This window comes from Sorex fumeus, unplaced genomic scaffold, assembly GCF_029834395.1.
Source record: "Sorex fumeus unplaced genomic scaffold, SorFum_2.1 ptg000010l, whole genome shotgun sequence".
Lineage (NCBI taxonomy): Eukaryota > Metazoa > Chordata > Mammalia > Eulipotyphla > Soricidae > Sorex > Sorex fumeus.
Window position 1 is genome coordinate 338482 of NW_026606067.1, and position 12035 is coordinate 350516.

Genomic DNA, 12035 nt, shown 5'->3' on the forward strand with positions numbered 1-12035 from the left:
CATGCAATCTCTCGGGCCTGTTACTAGCTTTGAACACCGATATTCACTTCTGCAGTGCCAACAGTCCTTAGGGCTGGGGAAGAAGATACACGTGTCAGGTGGGCGCCAAGAAAAAGACCAGAGGCATTGGTAGGTTGTCTTAAAACCAGGCTGTTTATTGGTACTTCCACACCCACACGCACACCCACACTCACACTCACACAGGCATACACACACACACATACACACACACACTCCCAGTGCACTGAGCCTGCACAGTACTAGGAAGGGGCCTGACAGGTACAAGAGGGCTGGGGGTGGGGGGCAAGGGAGGCTTGGGCCATGAGATCCAAGTTAAAAAACAAAACAAAACCAAAAACTGGCTGAGGCTACATCCAGACCCGCCTTCCAAAGTCGTGCGTGCAGGCATCTTCTCCCATCGGCCCCTGCGATACTGCCCAGGGCCCTGGGGCTGCTGCCTGTGACCACGTGACCCAGAACCGGTGGGATTTCCCCCTGAGTTAGCCCTCAATGTCACCCACCTCAGGAGTCTGGGGAGTCTCCATATCCTTGCACCCACTTTCTGTCCTGATAATTAATGTCAGACCCAGCCAGGGCAGGAGGGCAGAACTGGAACAGGGCTGGTGGCTGCTCCCTCTGCCCACCCCGCTGGCCCTCTCTCCACTGAACAGCCACCGAAGGCTGAGCCTGGCACTGCCCAGTCAGGGTGCTCTGATGTTGGGGCCCACCTACCACCCAGCCTGGCTCAGAGCTGGGATGGTGCGGCTGCTTCTCCTACAGGAAAGCATGGTCCTTCCCAGGGGACACGCACCAGACAGGCCTCCTCCCGCTTAGCTGGGCGTGGGTCACATCAGCTCAGCCTGAACCAGGTCCCCCTCGCAGCCTGAGCCGGGTTACAGAAGCAGGGAGCGGAGACCTGTTGGGAAGGATGTTTCTATCCAGCCAGGACCCTGGTACAGAACTCTCACACCCATGAGCCCTGAGCCTTCGTGGTGTGGAACGGGAACACGCAGAACCAGAACCACTGTCACCAGCATTGGGGCTGTGTGTCGGAACCACTGTTACTGGCATCGGGGCCTCTCTGTGCCTGCTCACCTCCCCCTGAAGGCAGAGAAACTGCCCCCAACCCCATCTGATGTTAAGGTCCCAGGATGGTGAACCTGGTTGTGTAAAGTATGTTCTTCCGAGGCAGAGATTTCTAGAGACTGTCGGGGAACAGACAGCAGGGGAGGGGTGCTGGCTCTGTTCCACCCCCCAAGAGAGGAGCCGTCCCGCCTCTGCCCAGCAGTGACCCTGCTGAAGGGGCCTGCAGGCAGCATGCCCGGGCCCACTTAAGGCTGCACAGGCCATCGGCGACCCCTCCAGTATCAGCCCATCTGGTGTCTGGGCTCCTACATCTCTCACTGTGCACGAGGGCTAGCGCCTCGGTCTTACCTGAGGCCCACGCCCAGGGGCCATTTCTCTCAGGTCCTTCCCAAACTCCTGTGTGGGGTTCGGCTTAAGCCTGTGCCTGGCCCTGCCACCTCGGCCTCCCTCCTTCCCAGCCTCACTTCCTCGGGTCCCCCCCAGGTAGCCCCGCAGGGGTCCTGGAGCCATGAGGGAGGCGTGACCCCACCAGCTCTCGCCCCCCTCTGGAAGGGCCAGGATGTGGCTGGGACCCAGAAGGCCACACAGCCCCGGCAAGGTAGAGTCGAAGTTGCCCATTTGGGGAAGGGCGATCCCAGCCCTTGGCGTGATGTCCTGGTCTCTGGTGGAGGTCACAGTCCAGACCAGGCGGGGTCCAGAGAAGGAGAGGGGCGTCACACCCGCCCTGGGGCTCCCTCCTCTCCTGGCCCCTGAATCCCAGACAGGGACAACTGTGGAGGGGCCTCGGGCCAGGAGCCCCCGCCTGTCCATGGAAAACTTACAAAGCACACACGGTGGGACTGGGGTGTTGGGAGTCGGGGCAGGGCAAGTATATGTGGGGATCCAGGCCTACTGGACAGTCAACGTGGAGACTGGGGGCCACGGGAGGAAGGGGACCGAGCAGGAGGGTGAGGCCAGGACGCGGACTCGGCCCTGGGCCCTGCGGCTAGTCGCGGAAGGCAGAGAGCATGTGTCCGTAGAGATAGTGGGAGTGAGCTGAGAGAGACAGAGAGAAGGAGAGACAGAGACAGAGAGAGGCGTGGGGCAGTGAGGGGCGGGCTCCGGGGCCGAGTCCCCGGGGCCAGGGTGGGCAGCGGCGGGGCCGGCCGTGCAAAGCGCCCAGGCCAAGCAGAGCAGCGAGCAGGGGCGGGGGGAGCCGGGCAGAGGCGGGCTGGAGATGCTGCTACGGGCGCGGCGGGTGCGCGGGGACGCCGGGCGGCCCCGGCCCGGCCACTTACCCCGAGCCGCGCGCGGGGCGGGAGGCGGGGTCAGCAGGAGTAGGTCCGGACCGTGGAGGGCTCGAGTCTCTGCGGCCCCGCCGTCCCGGCTGGGGGATCACAGACGGCGGTTAGTGCGCGCCCGCGGCCCCGGCCCGTTAGTGCAGCGTGCGCCCTGCCCCGCGCCTGCCCGCCCGCGCCCGGCCTGTGCGCGCTCACCTTCGGGCAGCAGCTTCTTGGGCGCGGCGGCCGCGGGCGCCAGGGTGCCCAGCGGGGCCACGCGGAAGCCGGCGGGGAGCGTGTCGGCCGAGGCGCTGAGCAGGCCACCGTGCTGCTCCCGCGGCCTGAAGCGTTTCCTCCAGGAGGGCGCGCGGCGGAACACCTTGTCCTCCCCCTGCACCGGGGGACAGGCAGAGGCCACGGGCGGGTTGGGAGGGCCACCCCCTCGCCCTGCCTGGGCAGCCTCTGGGTCGGTAAGGGGGAGTGAGTTGGGCTCTGGGGTCTCGGCCAACCATCCCTGGTCCTCTCAAGCCTGGCCTGGGGGTGTCCTTCAGGCCGGTCTCATCTGTGAAAAGTGGACACCTCCCAGCACCCCCCACCCCCCACCCCCACCCCCGGCGCTCTGCGGCCACATGTGGCCGCAGAGCCAGGCCTGCACCAGCCCAGAGTCAGCAGGCCCTGCTGCCATTTGACCAGGCGAGCCTGGGCAAGTCCACTGGCCTCTCTCAGGCTTCCATGTCCCCCTCAGCTGCGGCCCTGCCTGTGCCAAGGGCATTGGCCGTCCAAGTGACTGTGGGGTGGGTGGATGACCATGGAAATGGGCTCTTCCCAAGGATGTAACAGAGGCCACCTGCCAGCAAAGACTCCAAACAACGACCTCTGTCAAAGGACACACGGGGCAGATGCCCACAGGATGACTGTCTGCACGGGCCTGCCCGCACCCCCAGGGCCCACGCACCCCTGCTTGGCATCTGTGCCTAAACTCCCACCACCCCGGGTTCTGGGGACTCCAGGAGCAGAGTGCCATCTCTGGCTTGCCACGGGGATCCAGCAGGCCGATGCTTCCAACAGTTCTTAGCTCCCAAGGCCCATCCTAGCACCATCTTTGGGGCATTTCTGTGTGTCCTGATGAGGTTACAGGGCCCTGTCTTGCCCTCCCTCTTCCAAGTACCAGGCTCCCTGGGAGAGAGACCCTAGTCCTTCTGTGCTAGTTCATGGGCTCCCCCAGCCCCCAGCCCTTGAGTGGTGCCTGGAGGTACTTGAGGCCAGACGGGGACAGCTAACTCCCTACACGAGCTGCCAGCCTGCGCTTACCTGCACTGTCCCTTGAGACTCACTCCAGCCCCCAGTCCTCGCCTGGCACCACCCACCCCCAGTCAATGCTAAGGATTTGTCTCCTTTCCCTTAAGAGCTGTTTTTCCTGCCAGCCTCCTCTCCTTTCCCAGGAGTTTCTGTCTCCACAGGGGGGAAGAAGTGGGTTGAAGCTTGTGAGGGGAAACTGAGGCAGCACAGGCCAAGGCAACTGCTGCGAGAGACAAGTGGGGTCAAGGGTGACGCGTCAACAGTCAGAGAAGCGGACAAGGGCATCTCCTCAGACCCCTGACTCCCATCCTCTCGGCTGCCATACTTGGTCCTGGAACTAGCTTCTACTTTATGTGATTATTTTGATTTTGGGGACACACCCAGTGGTGCTCAGGACTTGCTCCTGGCTCTGCGCTCCTGGCTCTGCGCTCCGGGGTGACTCCTGGCAGAGCTCAGGGAGACCAGACGAAGTGCGGGAACTGAAACTGGGCCAGCCGCATTCGAGGCAAGCGAATACCATCGACTTAAAATTCCCCCTACCCAGATGGCTAAAGTCTGAGGGGCCACCATGCTCCACAGGTCCCCAGGAGCAGGAGGTCAAAGGAAGACGCCAAAACTGGCCAGGCATGGTCACCCCTTGGGGCTCCAGCACCCCATCCTTAAGAGGGTTCAAAAGCTGTGTCACTCTGCCACCACGCCTGGCTCAGAGCAGGCATCCAGCAAATTCTGCGTGGGGACAGAAGGACGGAAGAGTTTTCTCCATGAGGAAGCGCCGCTCCAAGATGGATGGGATCAATCGCTTCCCTGGAACCACCAGAAAAGCTCAGACTCCAGGTGCATCAGGCCGTGAGAAAATGAAGCTCCTCGGTGAGGGAGAGCTGGGTGGGGAGGGGGTGCGGGCAGCTTAGCCAGAAAACACACCTTGTACCTCAGGCGTTTGGGGAATTGCAGACAGGCCTGCCACAGCATACCTTCTCCCAGTGGGTCCCAAACTACTGATGACGGCTCTAGTTCTATTAAGGTGGGGTTGAGCCCCCAAACCCAACTAAGGGCTAGCTGATTAGTAGGAGACACTGCTGAACCCCCCACCCTGGTCTAACAGGCCCAGAGTGGGGACGCAGAGGCATGGGCAGGTATGGAGAAAGGGCAGCTGCTCGGAAAAGAGCGCCAGAGACAACCATCTGACTGTTTCAACGACTGATGCTGGAGAAGCTGAAAATAAACAATCTTTAACCTGCATGGAGACCAGAGGCAGACCCGAGAGGCCAGGGCAGGAGTGGGGAGTGAAGAGAGGAAAGTGAGGTACAGATAGAAGGAAGGGACCAGGAGGGGACTGTGTCCTCCGGGAAGTGGGAAGCACAGGGAGGCAGCTCTCAGGGCCAGCCTGGACTCTGAGAAGACTCCCCAGAGGGGAGGCTGTGTCTACGGAGACGGAGTGAAGGTATCTTCCCTGGCACAAAGACAGACAGAGACATGGAGAAGCTGCCAGCAGCTAGAAGCCCAAGCCCCTGTGTGGCCGCGTCCTACTGCAGCAAGGAACAGCAGCACAGACGCAGCATCGCAGCAGGCCTTCAGCATCACGACATCTGCCTCCAAACAAGCATCCTTCTCTGATGGGCGGGGGGATGTGAGCAGCTGGGGTGGGGGGCACGAGAGGGGGAATCTGTGTGGATAACCCCCACAGAGGGAGAAGCCTGATGCAAGGCGCAGCCTTTGTGAGGACACCTCTGCTCAGGGGAGAGGCGCAGAGGAGAAGATGCCAGAGAGGAGCAGTGGGAAGACGTCGGAGGGAGCACCCTTGGGCTGTGTTTGGGGAGGACGTCCCAGAGGCTTCTCTCGGAGGGATGCTAGGGCCCGGCCCCATCAGCATCAGTCCCAGCCCATAAGCCTCTCCTCTCTTCTCCAAAGCATCAACCAGCCCAGGGAAAACAAAAGTCACGACCTTTAATCCAACCAACCATGAGCTCCTAAGTCTCTAAATCACAGCCCCATACTCACATCATCCAACTTCCGGTCAGTACCCAAGGCCAGCAGGTTGTTGAACTCTCTTTCCATCACCTGGCGAGCCTGGAGCCACGGGGGTGGGGAGAGAGAGAGAGTGAGTGAGTAAGAGACAAAGACAAAGAGAGCCAGAGGCCAGGGGGCTATTATTAAAAAGTGCCACAGTGCTGGACAGAGCTGGGGTTCTCCTCACACAACCCTTAACCCTGAGGCCATTGCTCCAAGAAAATCTCAGGGTGCTCCTAGAAGTGAACCGCAAACCTTAGGATTCTTTCACAGGAGACAAATGAAGAAAGGGCCCAGGGAATGAGCACCGCCTCAAAGGCAGGGGTGAGAGTCTGCCTGAAGGAAAAATCATGTCTGCCACCCTTTTGGAGAGTAAACTATGCACATATTCACATCAACCACAGGTAATATGAGTTAAATTTCCTTTAAAAAAATACATGGTTTTCATAAGGTTCCATCTAAAAACTTAACCTAGAAAGACGCTGAGTTCCAGACATGAAGGCCCATGGTGCACGGGGCTAGGGAAGCCTCTTCGAGGTCTTGGGAAGATGTGAGAAGGGGCCGGAGTGATAGTACAGCGGGTAGGGAGTTTGCCTTGTACATGACCGACCCGGGTTGAATTCCCAGCATCTTATATGGTCCCCCAAGCACCACCAGGAGTGATTCCTGAGTGCAGAGCCAGGAGTAATCCCTGAGCATCACTGGGTATGGAAGAAGGAAGAATAGGAAGAATAAGGAGGAGGGGGAGGAGGGAGAGGAGAATGAGGAGGAGGAGGAGGAAGAGAAGGAGGTGGAGAAGAAGGAGTAGGAGTAGGAGGAGAAGAAGAAGAAGAAGAAGAAGAAGAAGAAGAAGAAGAAGAAGAAGAAGAAGAAGAAGAAGAAGAAGAAGAAGAAGAAGGAAGAAGAGGAAGAAGAAGAAGAAGAAGAAGAAGAAGAAGAAGAAGAAGAAGAAGAGGAAGAAGAGGAAGAAGAAGAAGAAGAAGAAGAAGAAGAAGAAGAAGAAGAGGAGGAGGAGGAGGAGGAAGAGGAGGAAAAGGAGGAGGAGGAAGAAGAGGAGGAGGAAAAAGAGGAGGAAGAGGGAGGAGGAGGAGGAGAAGAAGAAGAAGAAGAAGAAGAAGAAGAAGAAGAAGAAGAAGAAGAAGAAGAAGAAGAAGAGGAGGAGGAGGAGGAGGAAGAAGAGGAGGAGGAAGAAGAGGAGGAGGAAGAGGGAGGAGGAGGAGTAGAAGGGGAAGGAGAAGGAGAAGGAGAAGGAGAAGGAGAAGGAGGAGAAGGAAGAGAGAAAGACCAGAAACAATATAGGGTTCAAGACTGTCACCCAACACTGGTAACCATTTCAGTGAAGGATCTCCCATATCAGGAACAGATACCACCTACCCTGTATTGGTATAATGCAAGGTTCAGTGCAAAGTCAAACTGAACAAATGGGACGGTTAGGAAGCAGCAGAGAGGGGTCTGTCTGCTTGATCTACTCACTAGCCCCCAAGTGTGCTGGGTGTGCTGAGAGATGGGAGATACACGAGAGCAAAACAAGCCCATTTCTGAGTGGAAAGTATTCCGGGAGCACATCCTGGTCAGGACAGCAAACGCAGTGTTTAGATATAACGGGGAAGGAGAAGCCCCGGAAGCTGTCCCCGATCCAGATGGCTCTGCTTCTCCGGCCCCTGAAAGGTGACGATGACACTTACAAGGCTGTGACAGCAGGCAGAGGAGGTCGGAAGTGGTCATGTCTAGAAAAATTAGACCGGATAGCGGGAACCGGGAGACGGAGAACTGTGCCCTCCTCGGCCAAAAGGGATGTGGGGCCCAGGGCGGAGAGCTGGAGGAAACACTGGCCCTGGGTGCTGCCGCCACCCCCAACAGGCCCCCCGACACCCAGAATGATGAGACAACACAGCCCCCCGTCACGTAAGCCCAAACCGCATGTGCTCCCGGAATAGCTCCGGTGGCTGGATTTCAAGAAACCTGACAGCTGCAAACAGTCCAGACAGAGCTGCTAAAGTGATCAAGGCTGGGAGCTCGAGATGAAGAAAGGCTAAAGGAATTAGAGAGACAAAGGCTCGGGCCCAGAGGCAATGCAACTGAGTTTATGAAATCACCAAGGTGCGAACCGGCAGGCTGACATCCTCCCCAGAGCGAGAAGATTAAGACCAGGCAGCTCCTGGGCCCACAGGGGGCCTGGCGGGCACACTGACGGCAAATAGAATTAGGAAGTCTTTTACACAGCAGGTAGGGCTCGGAGTCCATTACCCACAGGAAGTGAGGGAAGCCAAGCCCAGAAATAGGTTCAAGGGAATTCAGATATGCCTCTGGAAGAGCGCTCTGTAAGAATTGCGCGCTGGACTTCAAGGAGACATCTGGTCTTTTGAGCTGCTGACAGGGAGAGAAAGTCTCCTGCCACGGAGAAAGTATGGGCTGGTCACTGCATTTCTTTCGCTTTCCTCAGCCTGGAGGCCCAGGGGCAGCTTCCTGGGGGGTTGGAGTAAAAGGGGACCTGTGTCCCTTGAGGGCAGGGCAGGTCAGACACAGAGGTGGAGGAGAAGGGGGGCATGGGGTCCCATGCAAAGATGAGGTGGAGAGGAGATGGGGCACCCTGGGTAGCAGAGTGGGTAGTACCAAGGCATTCTGACCTTCTAGAATGTTCCACATGGGGAGGACTCCCGTGCTTTCAGGCATTTGGTCAGGTACAGGGGCCACTGGAGGGGGTTGCTCCTGGAACAGGCCCCCGAAAGTCCCCCCCAATGCCTTGTGTCTGTGGGTAGTGGGGAGATGACGGGGGACGGGGAGAGGGATGCCCACCTGCGTGTTCTGCGTGGGGATCTGGAGGACCAGGGCTAGCGTGTTGTGATCGAAGTTCTCATCCAGGGCCAGCAGGGCCCCGTGCACCCCACTCTCGTGCAGGTTCCCCGCGTAGTCCCGGAGCCCGATGGACTGCACCCAGTGCACCACCTGGTCGTTGGTCCAGACCAGCACATCTGCAGGGCAGAGGCAGCAAGGAGGCAGGGCGATGGGTTGGGGCTCTGCAGGGGCCAACGCTCCCCACGCCCAGAGCCCCCGCCCAGTCGCTCCTTGGCTCCCAACTCTCCACATCCTCCGTCTTTGTCCCGACCCCTGGCCCCTGGAGGGCCCCATGCATGCCTCTCACTCCAACCGAGCCACGCGCTCAGGTCCCCTCCCTGCCCCCGCCTGCAAAGGCCCCCTGACTCCTTCCGCCCAGAGGTCTCACTTTTCCACCCACTCCCAGCCAGACGCTCAGCCCGGAGCCTCGCCCAGGCAGGCCGCACCCCGGACATTCAGTGCCTCGCCCCGTGGGCAGCGTGTCTGGTGGCGGGGTGGGGGCGTCAGCGCCGAGAGGGCTCAGAGGGCTCTTCCTTCTGCCCCACCAGCTGGCACTGGCCTTTGGGCAGGGCCCACCCCTGTCCTGGGGACGAGTCTGTTTCCACCCCAGGCAGCCCCCCGTGCTTACTGAGGAGGCTCCGCTGCACCCCACAAACTCACCCTTGATCTCGTGCTGACTTTCCTCCCGCCTCTTCTCCAGCTCCTTCCGGTCATAGTTCAGCCTCTTCAGACACATGATGCCATACTGGAGACTGGCGCTGTGGGCACATGGGCTGCCTGAGCCGGAACCTCCATGCCCACAGCCACTGCATCTTCCCCAGCACCCCCAGGACGAGGGGCACCCCTCTAGCCCCAGCACCCCCTGGACTGCACACCCCCCTCTCAGGCCCCGCCTGCTCGTGTCCTTCCTCAGCAGGGCCGTGGAGCTGACAGGTGAAGGGAAGCTTCTTGGAAGGGTCTTAGAAGCTGAGATTCCCGGGCTGGAGCCACAGCACAGCGGGGAAGGTTCTGGCCTTGCGCACGGCCAACCCGGGTTCGATCCCTGGCATTCTATAGGGTTCCCTGAGCACTGTCAGAATCAGGAGTAACCCCTGAGCATCACTGGTTGTGGTCCCTCCCTCCCCACCACAAAAAAAGCAAGTCAAGATCCCTACCGCCCGCAGGCAAAGGAAATGCAAACCTCAGCTCTTCCTTAGTACCCGCTTCACTCAGTCCTGACCAAGGTCTCTCTGAGAGCAACCTCCTGAGGTCTGACCCCCGCCTGCCTCAGGGGTCCCCCATCCAGCAGCATGGCCCACCCACCTCCTGGCCTCTGCGCTGCAGCAACCTCTGCCCAAAAACCCACGTCTCCACGTGGCCACCCACAAAGCGACCACAAAGCCCGAATGTCACCTTCTCAATTGGACAGTCGTCTGGCAGCTGATACCCTGGCAGCCCGTGCCCCATCCCCACACCCGATCCGAACCCCAGTGTTTTCTAGAACTTCTCATCTCTGACCACGCTCTAACACCAGCACCCCTCAACCGATCGTTTCTCCGACACGAAGTCACCCAAGATATCCCAGGGGGATATTCCCAGGTGAAAATGGAATAAATGAAGCTCACGGCACAAGACTAGGGGGAGCAACCAGTAAGGGGAGGGGGGCACGGGAAGGGAACAAGGTCAGGAAGGGGCTGTGGGGAGAAAAAGATAGAGAAACATGAATACGCGTAGCTCTGTGTCAGCCGCCCCTGTGCAGTGAAACCCTGCGCGGGCTAGGAGCTCTGCTCTGTTCACTGGATGGCTCTCGGCCGCTGGAACCACGTCCGACCCCGAAGACACCGGGCACACATCCTGACATGCCAGGGAATGAGGGGGTCCGGGACTGGGTCCGCATTAGCGTGGAGATGGCCAATGTGTGCTGTATGTTCTCGGTCACCAACAGCGAGGACAGGACCAGAGGCACCGAGCGTGTGGATTGGAAAGGACCCCAGAGGCCGCCAGCCCAAGCTTCCTCCTAATGCCAGCACCTGCAGCCGCCTTCCCAGGGGAGGTGGGCCCCAGAGCAGAGCCCCCCACCCACCCCACCCCATCCCAGGGCAGGGAACGCCACCTGCTGGGCGCACACGGCACGCAGCAGGCCTCTGCGTGGATCTCTTGCCCAGCCTGAATGCGGGGGATCCCGTCCCTCAGCCCCTCTGGGTCTCATCGTCTCTGATGGGCAGGGAGAGAAGCTTCCGCCCTGTGATTTTTCAACTCCCTGATCAATACTGTTAACTCATGAGGTTAAGTCGAGCAGAGGTGCGAGGGGCAGAGCTCAGGGAGCTGATGCTCGTGACAGCACACGCTCCAAGTGCGCATCCCCAGCACTCCCACCCCGCCCCAGGACTCTGGATATGGCCCAGGTGGACCCACATTCCTGGGCCCGAGTTCTGAACCGTCATAGAGACATGGCTGGAATGGCTCGGGGCACTCATGCTGATGACTCCCCCCACCCCAATTACAAGAAGAGACTCTTCTTCCTCCTCTCCCTTGGGTTTCACCTACTGTCCTACCAAGAACCGTCCCTCACAGCCCAGAGACCCAGCTCAAGAACCTTCTCCTGCCTCAAAGTGCCCGCTCCCTGCATAGGTTAACCCCTGGCCATAGGGAGGTGCGGGGCACACCTAACTGCAAGGCCAACCTCACTTTCCGCCCAGTTCCCAGATATTCAAAGCTGTCACGTAGCAAAGGAAAACATGCAGGTGGCAGAGTTAGGCCATTTTGTGTCAGAAAGTGGCCACTTTCCAGCCTGGTGACACTGGGCATGGTGAACTGGACTGAACTCCCGCCTTGCCCGCTGGGCCACTAGGAGGTCAACAGGCCCGGGAACAGCCCCTCGGCAATGACTGTATGGGGGAAGGGCTCTCTCCGACTCTCTGCAGGATGGGCCCACCATGTCCACGGCAGAGGGGACCCACTCAACAGAACACTGGAGCCCGGAAAGGAGGTACCAGCCTCCTGACACCCAGGCTGATGACCCGGCACACCCGCCTCCCTGACCTGCCACCTCAACAAAGACACGCTTTTATTTCTGTCCTTTCTCAGGAGCTGTGGGGCTGGACCACACCCAGCAGTGCCATTCCAGCCCCATGCTCCGGGGACCCTGCATGGTGCGAGGGGGTCAATAGGGTTTGGCGGCATGCGAGGTAAGTGCCTTAACTATCTCACTGGCCCCCCAGGTATCATAATTTGGGGTTTGGCTTTGGTTTCCTGAGCCACACCCAGTGGTGCTCATGGCTGAGTCCTTAAGGCTCACTCCTGATGGGCTTGGGGGACCTTAGGGGGGTGCCAAGGATTAAACCTGGGTCAGTCACATGCAAGGCAGCGCCCTTCCCACGTACAATCTCTCTGGTAAACATATTTTTAAATAGTCCTTTCTTCTCCTAAAGACATGATTTAAAATAATTCTTAAGGCTGGAACCACATGCCTTGGGAACACTGTGTGAAATAAAGCAGCTGTAGACACAGCCGAGGGAGGGCAAAGCTGATGCTTCAGACACTCCAGATTTAGACTGAATCGGGAAGCTT

The 12035-nt window shown here is 59.3% G+C and overlaps 1 protein-coding gene across 2 annotated transcripts in view; it reads right to left on the reverse strand.

Annotated features, from left to right (window-relative positions):
- Nucleotides 1-1630: 1630 nt before the first annotated feature.
- PPFIA4 (PTPRF interacting protein alpha 4) overlaps nucleotides 1631-12035 on the reverse strand; it is a 32900-nt gene continuing 22495 nt past the window's right edge. Inside the window, exons 25-30 of one of the 2 annotated variants that reach the window (XM_056110660.1) lie at nucleotides 9147-9244; nucleotides 8448-8623; nucleotides 5643-5711; nucleotides 2562-2736; nucleotides 2364-2452; nucleotides 1631-2121 (exon numbers count right to left, since the gene is read on the reverse strand). In XM_056110660.1, the coding sequence (XP_055966635.1) occupies nucleotides 2394-2452; nucleotides 2562-2736; nucleotides 5643-5711; nucleotides 8448-8623; nucleotides 9147-9244 (577 nt within the window). In that variant the 3' untranslated portion in view covers nucleotides 1631-2121; nucleotides 2364-2393. The remainder of the gene's footprint in view (nucleotides 2122-2363; nucleotides 2453-2561; nucleotides 2737-5642; nucleotides 5712-8447; nucleotides 8624-9146; nucleotides 9245-12035) is intronic. The other variant, XM_056110661.1, reaches the window with a different exon arrangement.